This window comes from Pelmatolapia mariae, linkage group LG8, assembly GCF_036321145.2.
Source record: "Pelmatolapia mariae isolate MD_Pm_ZW linkage group LG8, Pm_UMD_F_2, whole genome shotgun sequence".
Lineage (NCBI taxonomy): Eukaryota > Metazoa > Chordata > Actinopteri > Cichliformes > Cichlidae > Pelmatolapia > Pelmatolapia mariae.
In genome coordinates, this window is record NC_086234.1 from 27,194,991 (window position 1) to 27,219,228 (window position 24,238).

General features: G+C 39.7%; 1 protein-coding gene across 1 annotated transcript in view; it reads left to right on the forward strand.

Moving 5' to 3' along the window:
• The window catches only part of dnah9 (dynein, axonemal, heavy chain 9), a 160,965-nt gene that overhangs the window by 99,206 nt on the left and 37,521 nt on the right, over positions 1 to 24,238 (forward strand). The window contains exons 55-65 of the mRNA XM_063482191.1: positions 1,352 to 1,432; positions 1,882 to 2,061; positions 2,605 to 2,835; positions 4,057 to 4,251; positions 5,339 to 5,458; positions 11,659 to 11,847; positions 13,917 to 14,152; positions 14,245 to 14,367; positions 16,583 to 16,787; positions 22,004 to 22,168; positions 23,533 to 23,673. Coding sequence (XP_063338261.1) covers positions 1,352 to 1,432; positions 1,882 to 2,061; positions 2,605 to 2,835; positions 4,057 to 4,251; positions 5,339 to 5,458; positions 11,659 to 11,847; positions 13,917 to 14,152; positions 14,245 to 14,367; positions 16,583 to 16,787; positions 22,004 to 22,168; positions 23,533 to 23,673 — 1,866 coding nt within the window. The remainder of the gene's footprint in view (positions 1 to 1,351; positions 1,433 to 1,881; positions 2,062 to 2,604; positions 2,836 to 4,056; positions 4,252 to 5,338; positions 5,459 to 11,658; positions 11,848 to 13,916; positions 14,153 to 14,244; positions 14,368 to 16,582; positions 16,788 to 22,003; positions 22,169 to 23,532; positions 23,674 to 24,238) is intronic.

Below are 24,238 nucleotides of genomic sequence, written 5' to 3' on the forward strand. Positions count from 1 at the left end.
TCTCCCTTTATCTGCTTGGACAGTTTTACAGTAATGGTAAAAGGTCACATGCATGACCCATGGCACAATCCTATAGGGCACAAAATAGTATCTGCAAATGTTTAGTGTCCTTTGTGAAGCATATTTTTTTGACTCTCATAAGACACAGAATCATATTTATTGCCTTGAAGAACTGAGATGTTTAGCTTTCAGTTAAGATGCTTTTGAGCTCAATCAGCAGTCGTATTAATAATGAAGATCCAACGATGATGCAAACAACAAAAACAAAATGATCAGTCCTTCAAAACTACTTGAGAGATTCAGTTAGGTGATAGTGACAGATTCATTAGTCTTAATGATATGCACACTGATTGCAAGACCATTTAACAAAACAGAAATAGATTATTGTCAGTAGCCCGCCTCTGTGCTCAAGCCATTGTTCCCTTCATCTTAATCTTTGTGTTACTTTTTTCCTTTCAACTTATGTAAACTGGAGACTGTTTCATGTTTTAATTAAATGTACAGTTCAACATCTCAGCAGTGACTCTTTTTTGGAGAAATAGACTGATGCTAGTATCATGTTTGTGGTGTTAGGATGTCTATTTTAACATTAAAAAAGCTGAAGCTGGTGAACTGGATGGATCAATAACTGGATGGTCTGAGGGGGGACCTTTGCAATATTAAGCTGATGGTTTCATTGTGGTGGTTGATACATTTTATATCTTTGCAGGTCAGAGGTGTTTCAGCATGCACCGCAGTGACTCTGTCTATTTGTAATCACAGCCAGGTTGTAGTATTGGGTGTGAATCCTGTACAGGCCTATACTAAAAGCTTTCCTCACGGATTTAAACTATTCAGTTCAGTTCAATTTAATTTATTAAGAGCGAAATGAAAACAACAGTTGCCTCAAGGCTCTTTATATTGTAAGGTCAACATCGTACAATAATACAAAGAAAACAGAGAAAACCCCAACAACCAGACAATCACCTATAACAAGTGCTTTGGTGACAGCAGGAAGGAAAAACTCCCTTTTAACAGGAAGAAACCTCTTTGGGGTGAGGGGAGGAAGACAGGACAAAGACACGCTGTGGAAGAGAGCAATACAGAGATCAGTGGTCAGTAAGAATAGAGAAACTCCATATAAATGCTGGTCTGTTCAATTTCATTCTTAAAAAATCTCGTTTCTTGCCTACAGATTTGCTGGTAGGCACTCATCTCTTTGTAACTCTTAGCATATACTACTGTCAGAAATTTGTTGTACTGCTTCGTCCATTGAACAAGGATTTGACTCGCTGAAGATCTCATTTATCCAGATCTTCATCCAGGCAAATCCTCCTGACCTCCCGCTCTCCGGTGTCTCATCTTCTGATAGGTGGATGACCTCAAGGCCAAGCTGGCTGCTCAAGAAGTGGAACTCAAGCAGAAGAATGAGGATGCTGACAAGCTTATACAGGCAAGAACATATATAACACCAGCACCTCAAGAAAAAAACCCAAAACACTCATCTGTGTTTTGGGGCATATTTCTCTGGTAGTGCTTAAAGAAATGAAATATGATGTTAAATAAATCTTAATTAAGCACTAGGCTGTCATATCAGAAGCAGCATCCCTATCTACGGATGGATTTCTAGTCTTGCCTGGAACTGCTCAGTAAAATATTAGATATTCGGAGAAAGTTAGGCTTAAACCTCAGTGTCAAATTAGTCGGAAGAAAAAACGCCAGCATCCTGCATTTTGTTTCTCAGAGCATTCTTTGTTCTCAGTTTACAGTGTCTTATGCCTTGGAATTTTGATTTGTCTTTTTACAGTTTAAAATACCAGTTTTGCTTAATTAAAGAGTAGTTGTGTTTATTAAGCCACTTTACATGTTAACCTAGCAATAAATTCTGTGTGCTGGCCCCAGGAGGTTGGGATAGAAACTGAGAAGGTGTCCAAAGAGAAGGCGGTGGCTGATGAAGAAGAAAAAAAAGTGGCTGCCATTGCTGTGGTAGTCAGTGGCAAACAGAGAGACTGTGAAGAAGACTTAGCTAAAGCCGAACCAGCCCTGCTTGCTGCTCAGGATGCCCTTAACACTCTCAATAAGGTCAGTTACTCTCTTGTCCCCTGCTGTAACTTATTGATTTACTTCATACTTTATAATTTTCCTGCTTGGTTAAGGTCTTTTTTATTTGTTTGATTTCATTTTCCCAGCTTCAGTGGAATAACTTACGTCCACACAAGCCTTGAATTGTATAGGACATTATTTAGTCATAGGATTTAGCCAGGTCTTCCCCAAAATAATGTCTTCTCTGTGTTCTGCAGACATTTTACTTTATCCTTGCATCCCATGTAGGTTTATGAGCATCCTGGGGGATATTCAAAAACACCCTCTGTGTTTAAAGGTGCTCTCTGTTCAAACAAGCAGAACAGACAGTTCAATCACTGCTTAGAGCTCTCTAAAGATGCCCTAATTAGAATTCTCTGTTGTCTTCTCAGAGTCAGCACAGGTTCTTCTGTCTTTATTCTAATCCTTTCCACTTTCTCTCTTTTCCCCCCAGAAGACCACAGACAAGTACTTTTATACAAACTCAATTCGATCACAGCTTTCATTTTTCATTAATGACTCTGTCTGTCTTCCCTACATCAGAACAACTTGACTGAGCTGAAGTCATTTGGCTCTCCAGTGGCAGCAGTGACCAACGTCACAGCAGCAGTCATGGTCCTGATGGCACCTGGTGGCAAAGTCCCAAAGGATCGCAGCTGGAAGGCTGCAAAGGTAATGATGGCCAAAGTGGACACATTCCTGGACTCTTTGATTAACTTCAACAAGGAAAAGATCCCAGAGGCTTGCCTTAAGGCCATTCAGCCTTACCTGCAGGTAAGTGTTCAATTAGCCCTTACTCATTGAAGTCCTTGCTAACACTGTTCAGAGTGCAATGTCTGCCGCATGGCAAGCTCAACTAATAAGTCATAAATTTAGTAGGGGTGTGATTATAATGACAATGGCACATTATGGCTGCCAAGTGTTGAAATGGCAAAGAGAGAAAATCAGCTAGTAAATTAAGCATTACAAATTTAACAGCCACCCTGATGATGAAGTTCAGTGAAGCAAACATGAGGTATGTTAGTGTGGCCAATAAAGGTAAAGTGCAGCTTAAGTTCACTATGTAGGAACTCATTTCCTGAAACTGTTGAACTGAAATTAATCTCTGTACCTTATGAAAAAAATAATTATTTTGGAAAAACAGGTAAAATAGTTCAAACTGAGAAAAACCATGACCATAAGCACACGGAGCTCAAACTTGTTGCTAGCTTCACTGGATCGGCTCTCTAACGTTGGCTAATGTTGTGTCTAAAAAATACATAGAAGTTCATTTCCAACTGCCTGTGCACCAAATGATTTTACTTTCATTATCACTGATTAGCTTTTGACACTGTGTGTTTGAGAATCCAATAATATCCTGTATCCTTTAGCCAAAATAGCTGCTGCGGATCAAATTACACAGGATAACATGAAAGGACTGTGCCAAAGGAATATAATAAACAAAAATATGTCAGCACTTCTTTTTGCAATAACAAACTAATTTGTAAATTGATATTCATTCTTGGTGTACATTTAAATGACAGAGGTAGCAGCTATATCAAAGATTTTCCAAGAAAAGAAACAGCTAGCTATATCCTTGTTAGCCTCTCATGCTTATGAGTTGGGTCATGAATTTTCTACCATCATTACCACGTAGTTGCTGATGAATTATTTCATCAACTGATGTTGATGTAGAACTGTGTATCTTCGTCTGTATGTTTTGCAGACAAAGTATAAGCTAGCTAATGTATGTGAGACGCCTGCTAATGTCCAAGCGTGGTAAATCATTTATTACTCTCTCTCACTTCACATCAGCAACAGTGTTAAGCCTGCAACTATACCACACAGCTCTCCTGACATTATTACACAGAAAGACATTTTATACTGCATTTTAACCAAAATTTAATATGAATTTTATGTTATCATTTTCAGGATATTTGCTATCAGCCTGAGAAATTATTAAGGCATTTTGAATTTGGAAGCAGGATGTGACAGCATGTATATCTTTTTCTCCAGGATCCAGAGTTCCAGCCAGATCTGGTGGCGTCCAAGTCATATGCAGCGGCGGGTCTGTGCTCCTGGGTTTTAAACATCGTCAAGTTCTACGAGGTTTACTGCGAGGTGGAGCCCAAGCGTCAGGCTCTAAGCAAGGCCAATGCAGAGCTGGCGGCTGCACAAGAGAAGCTCGCCGCCATCAAAAGCAAAATCAATGTAAGCCACTGCACTGAACTGAGACTACAGGAAATGAAAAGTTTATTTGTTGCCTGACAAGTATCTGTTTCAAAAGAAGACAATTTCAATATCTAAAATCCAGAGGATATATTCTTTGAAATTGCATTACCATTTTATTAAAGAAAGGAGTACTGTTCTTTGAAGGCATGTTCTTGTCTTCTGCCTTATCATTTCTTTGACACAAACGCAGTGACACGCGCAAAAAAGTATTAAAACTTAAAAGAGACTGAGAGTTGAAAAATGACTTATAAAAGTCAGAAATCCTCAGCACCTCACTATAAAAGATTCGTGAGACATCAGTGAGGATCAACAACTCCATCACCTGAAGATATGCAGTTATAATAAGAATTTGGTGCTACAGAAATAAAATAGAAACAACTGGAAGCCATAAGCAAAAGTTCAGAATTATTTTTCCAACGCTTGAGTGACAGTTGACACATACGTTCTTCCAGCAATGATCTACCGACAGCATTTCATCAATACAAAGCTGTTGCAAGTGCTTTTAAAAGCTTTTGCAGTTCATTAATCTAAAACCAAATCTGTCAGCCTAAAAACCCTATTGATAAAAGCAGCTGTAAATAATTGTTTCTCAGTGGCGTTTGACATTCAGCGCATCAGACAGCCCCAGCAGAGCACTGGGTTTGGTACGCTGCAGCAGCTTTTGCTGCTTACATCAAAACCTGCAGAGTGCAGAGTGACGACTATTAATAAGATCCAGCGTGACTTCTCGCTGTCATTTTTCAAGCCCTCAGTCAGATCGCTTGAGTGGAGAGTGGCTTCGGAGCCAAGGGGAATTAGCAATCCTCAAACTAATCTACTGAACCTGTGTGCCTCTCCACCGATTAATCCTGTTTGTCCTTGCGCTAATTGCTTCCATATGCCAAATAAATCCATAGTGGGACTAATGATAAGTTTTACCCAACTTTCTACACACTCCTAAGTTTCTTTCATAGAAACACTTTGACTGTCTTTAATCTCTGTCTCTTAGGATTCGTTATGACCACACTGTACTTTAACAAGTGCCAATTTTTTCTCTGTTTTTGTGTGTGTGTTTGTGGCCTATCAGCACCTTAATGAGAACCTGGCCAAGCTCACAGCCAAGTTTGAGAAGGCCACTGCAGACAAGCTCAAGTGCCAACAGGAAGCAGAATCAACCGCGCACACCATTTCCCTGGCTAACCGTCTGGTGAGGAGGGCAACAGCAGACTCAGCTAGCCACTACCACAAACAAATACACTCTGTTTCCTGTCACAGGATGCTTACATAGTTACAGATGTGTGCACACTGCAATACTGCATTTTAAATCTGATGTTGATTTTGTCTTATCTTTGATTAGTAGCATTTAGACTAAGACACTTTTAATCAGTTAAGCCTTATTTGTATCATATTTTTTATTTTGAGGTTACAACTGTCAGCACCTTTCTTGCTGGGTACCTGGGTTACAGGTTCTTTCTTGTCTGTGGTGTAGGCCAGTGGTTTTCAAAGATTTTATGCCTAACACACATAAAATGATATCAGAAGCACTGACTGAAGAGGCCAGCCACATCCTCTTCACCATCAATTATCGGGAGGAAATAGATTTAAAATGAAATAAAAGAAATGACAGGTGACGCCAATGTCTATATCAAAAGTTTCTTAATCTGATAATACAATCAAAAGAGGAGCTGATGCCATATGAGATAGCATAGAAGCTATTTGGGCCAGAAATGAATGAAGGCCTGAAATTTTTGCTATTTCATGCTGTAGTTATTCTACCAACTGCATATACAGACTTGAATTCCTCGTGAAAGTCTTGGGAAAAAATAGGATTGCTGCAGAGTACATACAGAGTATTAATGTTATAAATTTCAATTTATTTGTGGCTTTTTGTGCCGTTTTATGATTTAATAATAACACATGATTGACAGAAATCCCCATTGTGGTCCCACTGGTATAAATAAATGGAAAAGATATGTTACTTTTTCAGACGACCAACACTGTCCATCAAGGTCGCAAATGTTTAACAAAATAAGATTAAAAACTACATTTTTGTTTTCCCCAAGATAACTAACATAAAATAGAATTATACAGAAATGTTTTGAGTGTCTCAGTTGGTGATCCTGTTTCTCAAAAGAATCACTAGTTTGATCAGAACTTGAGCAGAGATGAAAATCTCTCTTGGAAGCCTGACCCTGCTTCCTGGGCCCAAACAAAGGAGACTTTTGAGGAGGAAAGTCTGGCAAGGGTGTGGCTTTAGTCACATATAAAGCATCGGCAAAACTTGGAGTGGGGCAATCAGCTACTGCATTGATTTTCTTTGGGTCAGCCTTCATCTGTCCACCTTCGCCGACGTACCCTCGGAAGGTTACAGATGGAACTCAAAATCACACGTTTTTGTGATAACAATGAGGCTTTGAAGCACTCAAGGGACTTGTCAGCGATGCTCTCTAATGGTTTTGAACAGATGGAAACCCATTCCATAAAGCTCTCTGCATTCTTGTGCCACTGTTCTTGAGCTAATCTGAAGGCCACATGAAATTTAAAGGTCTGTAGCAACTTGGTGAATTCTGCACCAGTTTCCGTGGCTGAGTTGCTGATATTCCGCTTCTAGTTTGTTTTAATACCACCAACAGCAGCACAATGGTGACACTCCTGAGCTCCTGAAAGCAACCCATTCTGCCCTAATGCTTGATTATACATTTTATACATCTGTGGTGATGGAAGTGCTTGGAACACCTGAATTTAATGATTTGGATTGATGAGTGAATACTCACCAATAAAAGAAAAAATCTGTGCCTACTGCTCAGGGCCAAAGTCCACCAAAGCTTGTAAAGACAGAGAATCTTTTTTAACACACATGCATCAGGTAATATCATGTGAGGTGAGGTGGAGCTGCTTGGGAGGGAAGCATGGATGACAACCAATCATGGACTGACTGCATCATATTGAACATTTGCTCCCGGCACTGTTGTTCAGTCATTGACTAGAGGGCTTGATAGTCTGGGCCCAGCAAGGCACCTTGCACAGTTTGGCCTGTTGAAATTAGATTCAAGGCATGTAATGGCACTTTCCAGTAAAAAGAGTAATTAGTTTATTTGACCATATTACCATCATTTATCCTGCTGATTTGTCATGTAGCACAACTGCTTTTCTGAGTCATTACAGACAACCTGCTTTTAAGGCTTCATCAGAAGATTCTGACATTTCCTTCTGTCTTAGGAGCAATTCACATGATACTTATCTAAGTACTGCAAAATTAAACTGCTAGAAGCTAAGGCTTTATTCAGTAATGGAGACACAACTTACTGACAGGCTAAAAAAATGCTAGACATCTTTATCCTTATAAATAACGTTTCATCCAGTCTTCTGCAAAGATTTTGTGCACTGCAGAATAAGACAAATGGTCTGATATTGCACAGGTGTCTATTCCATGATTTGATTTGAAAAGCTGCCACCTTGAATAATACACAAGATAGGGACCGTCTCAAATGTGTATTCAAAATTGTCTGCAGACAAAGAGCCTCCTTTAAAAATCTGTCACTTATATATCGTGCTGCTTGTTTAATAAGGGTGGTTAAAATGGATAAAGTGATTAATAGTAGTTCAAATATGAGAGCTGAGTCATTACAAGTGGTGACTATAACTTGATATTTTGGAGAAGGTCAACCAGACTTTTTATAAATGAATTTAATTTTGCAACTCAGTAATTATTATTTTCTTTGTTCCTAGGTTGCCAACACTTTGGAGGATAATTTAATCAAATCGTCCCCAATGATGACAGAACTTAAAGTGTTAACTGGAACTTTATTCCAATTAGTCTTTGGAAAAACTGCTAGGACAAATGTTAATTAACCCAGTGTGAAAGTGTGTCTATAACTTTGACTTAGATTAATATATTTATCTTGGGACAATTTACCAAGATTCATATATATATATATATATATATATATATATTAGGGGTGCAACAATACACAAAATTCACGGTTCGGTTCGATACTTTGGTGTCACGGTTCGATATTTTTTCGATACAAAAAAATGTTCATGTCTTTTTAATTTGTCATTTATTAAAATTATAAAATATATATTTTAACTCAAAAGTACAGTTTTTAAATTTAATGTTGCTGAAACAACAAAGTAATAAATCTATCTGATCGAGAAATCACTCATCTTTGGAAAAAGAGAGTTTATTACAGAGAAAAGGCTCTTTCCAAAATAAAAGCTATACTATAGCTTCTTCTGGGCTATATTCTCAGCAGCATATTAAACATATCAGGTCCCCATAAGGAGAATCATGTGCTAACGGCTGTCTAAATGACTCGGGTAAAGTTTGTAGCATGCGTGCTTGCTGTTTTTGTCTGCTTCCACTTGTCTTCGCACTAGGATGATGTCGGCGTAAATGTGCAGTCATATTCATTGTGTTCCCACTAGTGCTGTCAGCGTTAATCTCGTTGAAATGACGTTAACGCCACAACACGGCAAATCTCCGTTAACGAGCTACCGCGGATCGCCCCGTGCGTGGGGCTGGACGGCGTCAACACGTTAACAAGCTAACTGCGCTAACGCACTAGTTCCCACCAATGTAATTGAGCATTGCGTGGCACATCCGACATACTGTTTTACTTTTGTCCATGACGCGCTTACCTTCAGGGTCATACTTCACATGAAGACCAAAATAGTTCCAAACGCCAGATCTGAATTAGGGTGGGGGAGGTTCAATTTGCCATGTTGCAACGAGCAACTTCTGTCTCGCTAGCTAGCGCTGCGCTCAGTGGATCTGCCCTCGACAGTGCAGCCTAGGCGGATAAGTCGAACGCAGATCCACTGAGCTCTCGACACAGGCAGCATGTCAGAAGAAAAGTTGATAAAATAAATTAAAAATTTTGTATTGTTCGATACACATGCGTACCGAACCGAAAGCACTGTAGCGAACGGTTCAATATCGATACGAGTATTGTTGCACCCCTAATACATATATATATATATATGTATGTGTGTGTGTGTGTGTGTGTGTGTATATATATATATATATATATATATATATATATATATATACAGTCAGGTCCATAAATATTGGGACATCGACACAATTCTAACATTTTTGGCTCTATACACCACCACAATGGATTCCAAATGAAACGAACAAGACATGCTTTAACTGCAGAGTGTCAGCTTTTATTTGAGGGTATTTACATCCAAATCAGGTGAACGGTGTAGGAATTACAACAGTTTGCAAATGTGCCTCCCACTTCTTGAGGGACCAAAAGTAATGGGACAGAATAAGAACCATAAATCAAACATTCATTTTTTAATACTTGGTTGCAAATCCTTTACAGTCAATCACAGCCTGAAGTCTGGAACACATAGACATCACCAGACGCCGGGTTTCATCCCTGGTGATGCTCTGCCAGGCCTCTACTGCAACAGTCTTCAGTTCCTGCTTGTTCTTGGGGCATTTTCCCTTCAGTTTTGTCTTCAGCAAGTGAAATACATGCTCAATCGGATTCAGGTCAGGTGATTGACTTGGCCATTGCAAAACAGTCCACTTCTTTCCCTTCAAAGACTCTTTGGTTGCTTTTGCAGTATGCTTTGGGTCGTTGTCCACCTGCACTGTGAAGCGCCGTCCAATGAGTTTTGAAGCATTTGTCTGAATATGAGCAGATAATATTGCCCGAAACACTTCAGAATTCATTGTGCTGCTTTTGTCAGCAGTCACATCATCAATAAATACAAGAGAACCAGTTCCACTGGCAGCCATACATGCCCACGCCATGACACTTCCACCACAATGCTTCACTGATGAGGTGGTATGCTTAGGATCATGAGCAGTTCCTTTCCTTCTCCATACTCTTCTCTTCCCATCACTCTGGTACAAGTTGATGTTGGTCTCATCTGGTCCATAGGATGTTGTTCCAGAACTGCGACGGCTTTTTCAGATGTCGTTTGGCAAACTCTAATCTGGCCTGCCTGTTTTTGGGGCTCACCAAAGGTTTACATCTTGTGGTGAACCCTCTGTATTCACACTGGTGGAGTCTTCTCTTGATTGTTGACTCTGACGCACATACACCTACCTCCTAGAGAGTGTTCTTGATCTGGCCAACTGTTGTGAAGGGTGTTTTCTTCACCAGGGAAAGGATTCTTTGGTCATCCACCACAGTTGTGTTCCATGGTCTTCCTAGTCTTTTGGTGTTGCTGAGCTCACCAGTGCGTTCCTTCTTTTTGGGAATGTTCTAAACAGTTGTTTTGGCCACGCCTGATGTTTTTGCAATCTCTCTGATGGGTTTGTTTTGTTTTTTTCAGCCTAATGATGGCTTGCTTCACTGGTAGTGACAGCTCTTTGGATCTCATCCTGGCAGTTGACAGCAACAGGTTCAAAAAGAAAACAGCACACTTGAAATGAACTCTGGACCTTTTATTTGTTCATTGTAATTGGGGTAATGAGGGAATAACACACACCTGGCCATGGAACAGCTGAGAAGCCAATTGTCCCATTACTTTTGGTCCCTTAAGAAGTGGGAGGCACATATACAAACTGTCATAATTCCTATACTGTTCACCTGATTTGGATGTAAATACCCTCAAATAAAAGCTGACAGTCTGCAGTTAAAGCATGTCTTGTTCGTTTCATTTGGAATCCATTGTGGTTGTGTATAGAGCCAAAAATGTTAGAATTGTGTCGATGTCCCAATATTTATGGACCTGACTGTATATTTGCCCCATGTTAGTGTGGTTGTCTCTGCCTTTAGGTCCACAATACATTCACATACATATATACATATATATATATTCACATATACACATAAATCCTGTAATCATCTTTTGGTTTGTAAATCTCCTGCTTACAGCAGCAAAATGCAAAGATGAATGTTGACAATGCTAGTATGATAATCTAAATTATTCAGAGAAAGCTTCTAAAAGACCTGACAGAAGCAACAAACGGAGGTTGAGGTTGTGCTTATTGCCTAGTGAATCCAAAATGTCAGTGCAAATGCAGTCAACTTGCTGAAGTGCATGGTATTTCTGTGATGTGCACTGAGAAGTTGCAGTCTGTGTTAATGCGTGCGTCCTCTGAAGTTTAGAGGACATAAGATATTAAGGTGAACTTTATTGATCCCTGGAGGCACACTGGGTCATTGCTAAAAAGTAAAAAGTAGTGGTGTAGGTGCACAAGCAGAGAGTGTTTAAACCTAAAAATAATAATAATAAAAAAAACAACTCAAAGGTAGCAAGGCATTGTTCTGGAGATTTCCCTAAATTATGGTTTGGCACCTTGGCAGCAGCAGGCATCATTTGATTTTGATTCTTTTTTCCACAATGGCTTTGAGGAAGATGATGGAATGACGTATATTTCATTGGGAAAAATGAAAAAAAAAAAACTTAAAAAATGGTCTGTTGCTATTTTCTGTTTAGGTGGGTGGTCTAGCATCAGAGAATGTTCGCTGGGCAGAGGCTGTAGAGAACTTCAAGAAGCAGGAAAGGACTCTGTGTGGAGATGTTCTCCTCATCACCACCTTCATCTCCTACCTAGGATATTTTACCAAGCGCTACAGGGTCCAGCTTATGGACAGCACCTGGAGGCCTTATCTCAGTCAGCTGAAGGTGGGTTCATTATGTGTTATTTCAACTTGAATTAGCCAAACTGCAAGAATTGTGACTCTCACAGAAGTCTTTGAAAACCTTTATTTGTAAATCTGACTGAGATGTAACACAGAAATGAATCTGCAACCGGCCCTGTTGGTCTTTCTCTATCTCTGCATGTAATTATTGTTTGCTAGTGATGTCAGGACTTTAGGAATTTTGCCCACAGCTAAATGTACAGCGTAAAAAACAGAAATCTGTTCAGTTTATTTTTGTAGCTAGCACTTTAGAAAACCTTATATATATTTTATAAAATGGTTCAAATTTAAATGATTAATAATATAACTTGAGTAAATATAAGTAGCTTTTGTAAAAAAAAAAAAAAAAAACCAGACTTAAGGGATATTAATGCTTACTCAGCAGTTACAACTGGTTTGTATTATGCAAAACATTTAGAATACTTTATGAATTAATTAGGTCATGTATCATGGCTGATAGGACACATTAACAACTGCAGTTATAAAATTTTATATAGTGTTGTTTATCTATTTATTATTGCTTGCAAATTGTAATGGCACTGGTAAATGTTCCATTACTGGGCAGCTGCTGGCCTATTTGGGCCACTAATAGTGTTTCCATGATTTGAGTCCACCTGTGAAGCAAACTGGCTGAAATGAACTCTCACTAAAAAGCAGTGTTTTGTTACAATTTCCCCATTAAAATGTCAGTAAAAGTCCTGCGTTGAGCTACCTGTTTGGATTGTTAAAATGCGAAGGAAAGCAGCCCACCTCTCTTGCAGTGTGGTTGAGGCTATATTGAAAGATTTAGTTTCAAAGTATTTTGCAGATTTATATAATTAATGTAAATCTGCTAATATGCTCTATAATTATAGATCAAAACAGCACTATTAAAATAAATTAGGTTGGCTTTATTTGGAGGTCAGTAAAACTTTACCCCTGAAACTTTAACTAAAGTTTCATTAGCGATCAATCGTTTTATTCATAATGGTTGTTAAAGAGATTTTACCTGTTTGGACATTTGTTTGCCTGGAGGCCCAACTGAGAAAAAGTTATGTTGTACATTGTTGTACACTGTTCTAATTCCCACAGCACAAAACACTGCTGTTTAGTCAAACTCTGTGGCATCTCAGAGATAAATACAAGGTGTCCTCTGACACTGGTGTCATGAATCACCCATCACGATGACAGATGGGTCTCACACCCAGGCAGGACCATCACATTTTGACACAACAGGCACCCTTAAGCATCCTTTTTTAAAGTAAAGGATTAAAAGACATATTTTAATCCAGAACACGATCATTTCTCAAGCCTAACTACGTAGTTTTGGTGGTTAAATCAAACCGCAAGTGGAAATAAGTGGTAATAGAGGAAAAAAAAAACTAAACTGGAATGTCACTGTGATGTCACTGTGTCTGAACTGTAGTAAGACTCAGAAAATCAGGGAAAAACAGGCTAGGAAGGTAGAGACATTCATTCATAACTAGCAATATAATGCCTGTTTTCTGTGCTTGAAAATACCACTGCAGAATGTTCAGAGAAGTCCTGAGGCACAAATACAAAAAAGTGGTAGTACAGATAACAAGTTGCATTGCTTTTTATCACTACCACCGTCAGCATTGGTTGGGCTTCTCTGACTGAGACATGTCCGTTATAATAATGTTCACTGTTCACTGATGGTTTAGCTCTTCTATTAATATTATTAAACATTAATTTTCTTGTTTAAATTTTTTAGTATTTGCGCTATTAACCAAAGTTTAATGACAAATCACATACAATTTATTGATAATGATCCAAAGAAAGGATTACCAATTTGGGCATTCATTTGCAGATGTAAATAGTCCCCAACAAATGTAATCCTGCTCTACATGGAAACCACAATGTTTTTTATTCTAACAGCAGTTGCCGGTCGACTTTTGAGGATGAACATAGATTTAAATACTAAAGGGAAAAGTTTATCTGTTCCTTTTTAATATCGCACCATTGCTGTGACTTGTGACCTGTCAGTCATCATGAAGAAGAATTGAAAGAGTTCATTGGGAAAAACTAATTAAAATTCAAATCATGTGTAAGGTTCCTATCCCAGTGACGCGTGACCTGGACCCTTTGACATTGCTGACTGACGACGCTGACATTGCTACATGGCAGAATGAGGGGCTACCTGCTGACAGGATGTCCACGGAGAATGCTACCATTCTTACTTCATGTCAACGCTGGCCCCTCATGGTGGACCCCCAGCTGCAGGGCATCAAGTGGATCAAAAATAAATATGGTGAAGACCTGCAAGTCATCCGCATCGGACAGCGAGGGTAAGAGCCTCATAGAAAACTGCAGTACTGAGGTTTTTTGGACATTTAATAACCAGAATTTTGATAGATTCATTGTTATTTGTACCTTAAAGGTACCTAGATGCCATAGAGAGAGCGCTGGCAGCAGGTGATGTGGTTTTGATTGAGAACTTGGAAGAAATGCTAGATCCTGTTCTTGGACCTCTGCTTGGCAGAGAAACCATCAAGAAGGGAAGGTAAGGCTCATGTTGAAAGGTGTCTTAATACTTGTAGCACTGAATGAAAATCATCTGAAGCATTGTAAGGCACTGCTTCAGACAATGATCTAATTCAGGAAACTTTCTACTCATATGTAACACAGCAACAAGCACTTTCTTTTCACTGCCTTTTTAAATTATTGATACCACATGACAAATTAAAAATAGAAACTATAAATGTAAATCTTTGAGAATCTAGTGTTAGTTAAAGCCTAGCAGAACTTTCCAAATAAACCGTTTTGCTATGTCTGTGGTTTCCACACAAAAACATTTTAAATACATTTAACTTCATTACATTCAATACATGAGCTCTATCAGTAATTACACTATATAACATTTCTTGTTAATGAAGATGGACAGTGGCATTTATTAACTTGGTAATGTGTTAGCAATGAAAGGATATTGTTTGATGGAATTGATGGAAATGAAAACTATCAACTTACAGAGAGCTGAATTGAAGGACCTCCTGAAATCATGTAAAAATTATGCAGCAGGTCAAAATTTCATTGCAACAACTTAAAATGGTGCTCAGCAGAAGAGCCCCACATGCTTGTATGCATGCCCGACAACATCAGGGCATGCTTCTAATGAGACAACGTGTGCTTTCCTGGGAAATCTCCACACAGATCTGGACCAGGGCTACACTGACCCCCCTGGACAGTCTGAGGTGTAATCTGACAGTGTTGGATGGACCAGAATATAATATGCCACAGATGTTCTATTGGATTTAGGTCTGGCAAGTGTGGGGGCAAAGTCAGTGGTATCAATTCCTTCATCTTCCAAGAACTCCCTGCCTCCAATCCTGCTAATGCCTCATAGAGTAACTACCTGTCTGCTGGAATCTCCTCCATGCTATTGAGACTGTGCTGGGAGACACAGCAAACCTTCTGGCAATGACACATATTTGGTTGGACTACCTGTGCAACCTCTATGGGTTCCAGACATTGCTTCATGCTATCAGTGGTGTCAGTGACACTAGCCATTTAGTGAAAAAACAGAAAAGACAGGGAGGAAAAAAGTGGCCTGTTTTGGGTGTTCTCTCATTATTGCTCTAGTTGTGCACCTGTTGTTAATGTCATTAACACTAAATCAGCTGAAACCAATTCAAAGCCTGTCTGTCTGTCTATATACATATATCTGTATCTATCTATATACATATATGTGTATATATACTTTTGAAGCATAAGGGGAAAATGCTGCTCAGGTGGTAGAGTAGGAAGGTGGTGGATTGATTCCCAGATCCTCCAGTCCATGTGTTGAAGTATCCTTGGGCAAGTAACTGAGCCCTGAGTTGCTCCCGATACATCCGTCGGTGTGTGCGAGTGTACAAGTGAATGTTGGATAAAATTGATTATGTTTAGATAAATCCCTCTGTGAATGTGTATGTGATTGGGTGAAGGAGACCTTTAGTAGAAAATGCTTTGAATGCTCAAAATTGAGCAGAAAGGTGCTACATAAGTGCAAGTCCATTTACCATTAGGAAGTAGGAAAAGCAACTTACCTAGAAACAAGAAGTGTTTTACAGTGTATTGAAGGAACTTTAGAATTTAAACAGCTGTTCATGGTTTTAGTTAGTTATGTAAAAAAGCTTATGATAGAGTGCGTGTGGTGTTCCTCCTTGTGCCTAAATAAGCCAGTGAAAAGAGTGAGTGAACCACATGACAAAATAACAAAAAAAAAAAGCCTGTTGTTGACACCCTGATGTAAGTAATGGTCTCAGCATAGCCACACCTATAAATATTGTCTGGTTCAGTCACTGTTAAATACACATAGAGGGTTACAGGACATATAGTACTGACAATTCAGGCTTACTAGAGCGTCATTTGTGTCCCTAACAGTTTCCTACGTTTCTGCAGTTTAAATGTGCAGCATTTTCAGGAAATGACTGTCATACATTTGAGAGTATTTTTTAAAACTATATCTGTCATGAAGAAAAATCAGTTGGTTTGGCATTGTCAAAAACTATCATCCTTGCAGAAAAGTTGTATGACATTTTTGACAGGTTCTCATTAAAAACAAGTGTCCCAGTTTGAAGATATTTGTTTGTATTAAACATATGAAAGACAGAAAAGACAGATGTTTAGATCTTTGCCATTAATGACATTGTCCACTGTTATATGTGCTGTTTCAGAATCTTTACTTTCACTGAGAAACCCTCACTGATCAAACGTCTCTGTTCCTGATTTACAAACAGGTACATAAAGATTGGAGACAAGGAGTGCGAGTACAATCCCAGTTTCCGTCTCATTTTACACACCAAGCTTGCCAGCCCTCATTATCAGCCAGAGCTGCAGGCCCAGTGCACCTTAATAAATTTCACAGTGACCAGAGACGGTCTGGAGGACCAGCTGCTGACTGCCGTGGTCAGCATGGAGAGACCTGATCTGGAACAGCTGAAGGTGAGAAAGTCAGTGTAGGCAAGGAGCAACACTGCCTGATACAACTATTTGACAACAAAGGGGAGTTTTGACAGATTCGTTTTCATCCAATATGTTACAGGAATGTAAAAGTGAACCTGAGCAGACATGAAAGGAGCATCTGTCACACTGCTCAGATGTTATCAGAGAACAAACAAGCATTCCACGATGGACTCTTTGAGTTTCTCTCTTAACATCTTTTCTGAGCAGGTGTAATTAAAAGTCACAGTCAGAGGAGTCAGGGGCCTCCTAGAGCTGCACATAACACTCTTGCTCGTCATTATCCATCCTTAATGCTTCTCGTCAGCAAGAAAAGATCGTCTGTCTTTAAACATCACAAGGTCCGGGCTCTTTGATTCCAAAACAATCAGCTTGCATCTTTGATTAATGGCTGGTGGATGTGGGATAATTATGAGGCTTAGGATGGCACACTTATAGAGACTGGGAACCTGCACGGCTCTGAACGTGCACATCGGCACCTGTGTTTTCACGTGGCATGTGTGTGAGCATGAAGTCGTCTAAATGAAACATTTTTAAATGTACACCAAATGGTGGTTTTAAATTCAAAGTATATTAATGTCCATCCTCAGGTATGGTTATGTTCACAGTTTCTTAGCAGTGTTCCAATAGTGTTTTCTTAGGGGAGTTGTTGAAATTAATGTGACACACAAACATTTGCCCAGAGCTAATTCCCAATTACGGGACATTTGCATATTGCTCCGAGAGCACAAATAATATTGAAACGGTTCATTTTAAATGCAGAAATCAATCGGAGTCGTATCATCGCGCTATTTCTCATGCTCTGTCAGTACCTTCTTGTGACAGAGGGGTTCTCTCTGTCTGTGCAGGCTGTCACGTAAGCACACTGCACATTCACTCATTTTTTAATCTTCACCGCGATCATGCAGCTACCATTATCCTTCTCTGATACGAGGGTTGCACATCAAAGCAGCAGTGTGTGTCATTTGGACTGATTGCATTTCTGCAACATGTTAGCAAATAGTTGCCTACTGAGAGTTTCCTAAAATAGAAACCAGTAATCAGTTAAATACCTGGTCTCTGGTGTGTTTCTGATTGGACACAATGAAATACACGGATTAAGTGCTGATTTTGTTTTGTGACTGGGCATCTGCATTATTTTATATTTAGCAGTACTGTTGTGTTCTGCTACTTCCACCCCCTTCCATGTGTGCACCCAAAAACCTGAAGGTGTGAAGAAAGGAGAAACCATAACAGCAGATATAACAATGATTAAACAGGGTGGCTGTAGCTCAGGAGTTAGTAGGAGGAGGTCAGCTAGGTTGGTGGTTTGATTCCCGGCTACTCCAGTCTCCCAAGAGCAGGATATTCTTGGGCAGATAGAAACACTTAAGTTGAAAAGCATATAAAAAAGTGCTTGTGTGAATGGGTGAATGAGGCAAGTTGTGTAAAGTGCTTTGAGTGTTCAGGTAGAGTAGTAAAGCACTATACAAGAATCAGTCCATTTACCATTAAGTCAGAATGAGAGGGGACTGAAGGTGGGTTGCAAAGCAGGTTGCAGATGTGGGGCAAAGTTTGTTTTGAATGAACTATTACTAAACTTGATTTGACAATTACTTTAACAGAGATCTTTTTTACGAATAAAAAATATCCTTTTCATTGTGGAAAAGATCACTTGAGTTGAACTATGATTGCACCAAAACTGCAAAGTCATGTTCCATGTAACCAGAAAAGGGAGCTGACCCACACTTCAAGCCAACCCTTTGTAATACATGCAGTTATTCAATCTGTTTGCTGTATATAAGAAAAATCATGTAAATTGCTGACACATCAAAGAGATATGGCTGTATCCCAAAATGGTCAGATGTAAAGCCTGCTTTGACTCCGACAGTGGCAGATATTTTATCGTATAGCGAGCATCATATTGAGCCTATCACACTGTTCTCTGCTCCTAATGAAAAGGTGCAGACTGTCACCTTTTATGCAAACATTGATCCTAAAGACATTACAGAACAGTAATCAGTATATGTGACCTCACACTTTCCTTTTCTTTCTTTGATTTTCACCTTTTGTTTGAGTAAAACAGTCTTTTCATTGCTGGAAACATTGCTTTGATGCAAGGTCAAACAAAAAGAAATGCTTTCATGAGCTCAAGTTACCATCTTAAATCATTTGATGATAGACAATATCAGAAAAAGCACTTGAAGCACTGCCCAGCAAAACAGTTAATCCTAAATCAAAAAAATCCTATTCACTTTTGAAGCACTGACATGTGCTAATTTACCATTGTGTTGCAGTCACCCTGGGTACTGTTCCTTTGACGTGCTGCCGTTTATCATCAAACTTTGAGAATTATGTAATCCTGTCTTGATGCTCCCCGTAAGGAGCTTTAAGCTTTTTTAAGCTTTTTACTTTGGTAGCCTCATTTATGTTCACACATCTCCAAAATCAAGGGAGATGCATATAGACGATGTTGTAAGGTGTATTTCCCTTTTTAATGTAAATGGCTGCCTTTGTTCTGTAGAGCTATTCTATTTCAGGCAGTAAGGATTAGAAAGCTGCTGTTCCACTCTGTTGATCAGCAGCTGCAGCTGTCCGGCTCAGTACTCAGTACTGTGAGCAATTTACTGCAAGTTGCTGGCAGCTCTGTAGACAACTTTTGAGAAGTAATGAGCAGCTCTTAGTTCCAATATCCATAGTATGGGCTGATGTTTATATTTAACCCAAAATTCACTTGATCAAAGCTACAGTGCATATCAGCTGCTTGAAACTGATTGGCCGATAGCTTTACTGTACCACAGTAATTAGACGACACATTGACACACTTTCACTGTTTCTTAAATGCAGCTCTTGTTAGTTGAGGAGTGAAGGGGAAATAAGAAATTCCTTCTTGAGTACAAGTGTAGCTGACGGCAGTGACTCAGAGATATCAGAACGGAAGATACTGTTGGAACTCTGTTAATGGGTGAGGCAGATTTACTCTAACACAATCCTATTTGCATTTTGATGGTTTCTTGAGGTGCCTTTGTTTGTGTTGGGTCTCCGTGGGCAGCTCTTTACTACAACCTGTGGGCTTTCATCCAAAGTCAAATCAGCATTTTTAATAAATGAAAATGAGAAAAGAGAAGTTAAAAAAGCCAAAATGCCAGAGTTATTTTAAGCCTTATGCCCCCTCAGCAAAATCCAATCGAGAAGAAATAAAGTTTGATTTAATGAAGTTTGTTTAATTAGCATTTCACTGAGATTGGAGGATGACAAAAAAAACAAGATCTAGAGCTCACTTATCATTTTAATTAACGTTGAAAGTTGAAGGTGGGTGGTGGTTGGGGTGAGGGTGGGGGTGAGCTGTTGCTGGCTGTGTTCACTCCCGAACCCCCTCCTATCAAAACGTGGCCGACAGAATGAAGTGCTGAATGGCTCTTTGTTGTCAGTAAACAACCCAGAGTGATAACAATCATCAGATTGATGAGGGAGTGCAAATTGGCTGTACCTGTTTATATTCTTCGAATGACTCGGTGCCATTATACCTTTAATGAGGTTAGCGTTGCTACTGAGCCGTAAGATGACTGCTGGGTGAAAGCGCTCTCATTTAAGCAAAGCCAAAGATGGAGCTAAGGAGCTTAAAATGTCAAGTTGCCTTTTTGGAGAGTGCACAGGGGGATGAGTCTACAACCTTTTACCACAATAACTACGTCGTCTGGTCCTCCCTAAGCACATGCAAGTGTGTTTGTGTGCGTATGTGTGCATGCTTGCGTATTCGCTCCAGCGCAGGCCTTTCGGCATTAATGAGAGCTAAAATGCTCCACTTCCTAAATTACCTTAACAGGGCTGCTCGCTGGCTCTCGCTAATCATTTGCCTAAAAAAATGATAGATGTAATATCTCATTTTAATCCCAATTAGAGTGTTCTGCTGACTGGTTAATTGTTTGTTTTTCCAAAGCAAGGGTAATTACAAGTACAATGTGCCAGAGGAAAGCTAATCGTTAAAAACTGACTCATTACTGGATCCAGTTGGGAATGTTTTAGCTTGGATAGCTTTTCCCCGCAAGAGCAGAGAGTGCAGGCAAGTAGAAGGTCACAGTTGAGTCACTCAGGCAAATATCTCCAGTTAAATGTCTACCACTCAAACCAGGCTTTTTTCTTTTCTTTTCCAACCCCACACATGTCAGGTTTTTCCTTAAAATGCCACGATTCATTCTCTGTGTGCAACTTTTCTGCTACAGAGTTGGTAATAACATAAAATTTAAAGCATCTGGGATTCAACAAAACAGAGGCTCAATTAGTTCTAACAATGGTGTGAAATACCTCTCATCACAGCAGTAGGAAATACTGTCATAAAGAGAACAATTAAGCATTGTGATCTCTTAAACTATCTGCTCCCCTGGCGCGATCTAAGCCAAGTACGTCTTTTGTCATGTGTGAGTTTTGCCAGAGGGAGGAGGAACAGTTCCACCCCCACCCCATCTCTCCACCCCATTAGCATCCTCTGTGATTACACGTGGGCAGAAACAGCACTGCCAGAAACGTATTACCAGCCGTCTGTCAGGGATCACGCCACTCAAAAAACCCCTGTGCTATTATCAGTCCCCGACAACGCTCCAAGTAGGCAAATCTCACAACAGCCCACCCTCCCGTAATTACAACAATTCAAAGGTCGCGGAGGCTTCTATTAAGGGAAACTTCAATAAAGCAAAGTCATTAACGGGCAGAAACAAGGAGCTGCAACAGAATATAATGAAGGACAGGGCAGGATGAAGCCCTGTCTACTTTGTTCTCCTCTCAAACACCAGGCTTTGAAAAAAAGTGAAAGTTTCTCTCAGGTAATTTTTTTTAAGCCAAAACCAAAAAAAAGAAAAGAAAAACCTGCTAGATTGAAAGCTTTGTTAGAAGACGGACTGCTCTAATTCATTTGGGGAGGTAATAACCCCATTATTGCACTGCATGATGCCTGCATTGGTACATAATTGTAAACACGGCATCTCGTAAAAGCTAATTCAGAAAAGATGTGTGTGTAATTCCCCATCAAAGTGCCCTCCCATCTTATTCAAATCGACGGCCTCATCACACCAAGGGTTAGGTGACTCTGCAAAAGTTTGATGTCGGCAACCAAACAGAAGCTGGTTAATCCATCCCAGAAAACTCCCTTCATGTGTCCGGACAACTGATGCAGACTGTATTGATTAGTTCTGTCTTTGAGGTTCTTTTTTTTCTGTTTAAAGTTTGACCTGACGAAGCAACAGAACGACTTTAAGATTACTCTGAAGACGTTGGAGGACAACCTGCTATCCCGTTTGTCTTCAGCTTCAGGAAATTTCCTCAGTGACACGGAGCTGGTGGAAAACTTGGAGACAACCAAACGCACAGCTGCTGAGATCGAAGAAAAGGTTTTTGTCTTTTATTTCTTTAATCATCTTTTCTCACACTTTAGATCACAGCCTTCAAGTGACAGTGTTACTACTGACTACAAGCTCTCGTTAGAGCACTTACCATTGACACCATTTGAAGTCTTCCTCTTTTCCTACTGCCTGGCAACTCCATCTTCAACATCCCTTGTCCACTATCCCTCCTCTGCTCACGTTCAGACCATCTCAACATTGGCTGTCTAACTGTTCAACCTAAACTGTTCCTCTCATGTACTCATTTCTAATCTTGTTCATCCTGCTTGCTCCTAATAAAACTCCTAATATCTTCAGCTCTGCCACCTCGGCCTCCTGTCTGTGCCGCTGTCTCCATGCATAATAGCAGTTCTCACTAGCTTGTAAAACTTCTCTTTCGCTCTTGCTCCTTCCTTCTGTTGCAAATCACACCTGAAACTTCTTCACATCTCTTGTGCACTCTCTGTACTTGACCCATGTAGTCTGTCTTGCTTCTGTTTGATTTTCATTCAAACAGAAGCATACCTCCACCTCCCCAGGTTCCATTTCATCTATGAACATCATAGTCCACATAGCATTTTGCCTGATTGCATCTGCCAACCTGTCTCTGCACACTTTTGCATCAGAACTTGTGAAAGTTCAAAACAAGCAGAAAGAAAATCTATTTTTGCATTTCCTGAAAATACTGGATTGTTTTTACACTTATTAGAACAAGCAATTTTTCTGCAGTTCCTTTTCCCTTTAGAAAGTAGTCAATGTCTAAATAAATCTGTACCCTGTAACTATTAAGTATGTGTCAGGTATGTACAAAACAGTGCAGTTTGTTTTTAATGTTATCCTAAATGAAATGTAGAATGCAGTATCCTTTTTAGACTGTACTTCTTCCATAATACCCGTTTGCAGGTGCAGAATAACTGTCACCTAAAGTGTTGCCATACTCTCAGCTCTGCTTCCCTTGCTTTGTTTCTTTATTTCTTGTGGTCAGATTACAAGATCACATCAGCTCAGCGTATGATGTCTGCCAAAGATGAATTAGTTTAGAGCACTTCTTAAAAGCTCTGTGTTTTTTTAATCTTAGAGTGTGCCTTCTGTCTGTGAGGAGATGAGTGCTTCCTTTGCAGATGTTCATCCTTAAACATAATTGCACAGGCGTTTGCTGGTTATTAAAACAAAAACAAAAAAGCATGATTGTCATGATCCACAGAATGTGAGGACATTTTGAAGCGTGAAATTGCAATAGGACTGCTCTTCACTGGAGTATGTTTTATTGGATTGTGCACAAGTTCATCATTAACTGATTGATGGACCTTGAGTATGTCCACGTCTGTGCTGATGTATATGAGTGTGATTCCGTTTGCACTACTTTACTGCAGGTAAAAGAAGCCAAGGTGACAGAGACCAAAATCAATGAGGCTCGAGAGCACTTCCGACCAGCAGCAGCACGGGCTTCCTTATTGTACTTCACAATGAACGACCTCAATAAAATCCACCCCATGTATCAGTTCTCTCTAAAGGTACACTGTCTATTGACCCACCATGTTACCGACCCTTGTCATGGGCCCCCAGTGAGACCCTTCTTTACACTCACTTCTCTGTTGTTTCCCTCCTCCTTCCATTTGCTCCCTGTGTTTTATGCTCTTTGCCCCGCTTTTATTGTGTTTGTGGCTCCCTAATGTGGTTATGTAGAGCATAATGTCTTTCATATTGTCAGCCAGGCAGTGCTGAGAGAAGGCAGCCTGAGATATTGTTTGCAATCTCTTCCGACTCCGCAGGTAGTTGCCTCGGCCCGTCTTATTTCCCAACATAATAAAATGAAAACACATTCAGTGTTTATGTACCTTTGACCTTGTGAATGAAATGAAATACATTATAATATGTGTTCTGTATACAACCTCAGAGCTAAGTGTGACTCTGCTAAATGAACAGAAATGACAGCACATTTCCTACAGTGAAAGAGGACAATTATTGTATTTCTGTGGTAATAAGTCATTTTACAGTCGCTGCAAAAAGTGCAGTTTCAACCAAGTACAAACTGTTTCTCCAGTACTTCAAACTCTGCATGGTTCAGTATGTTGAAGG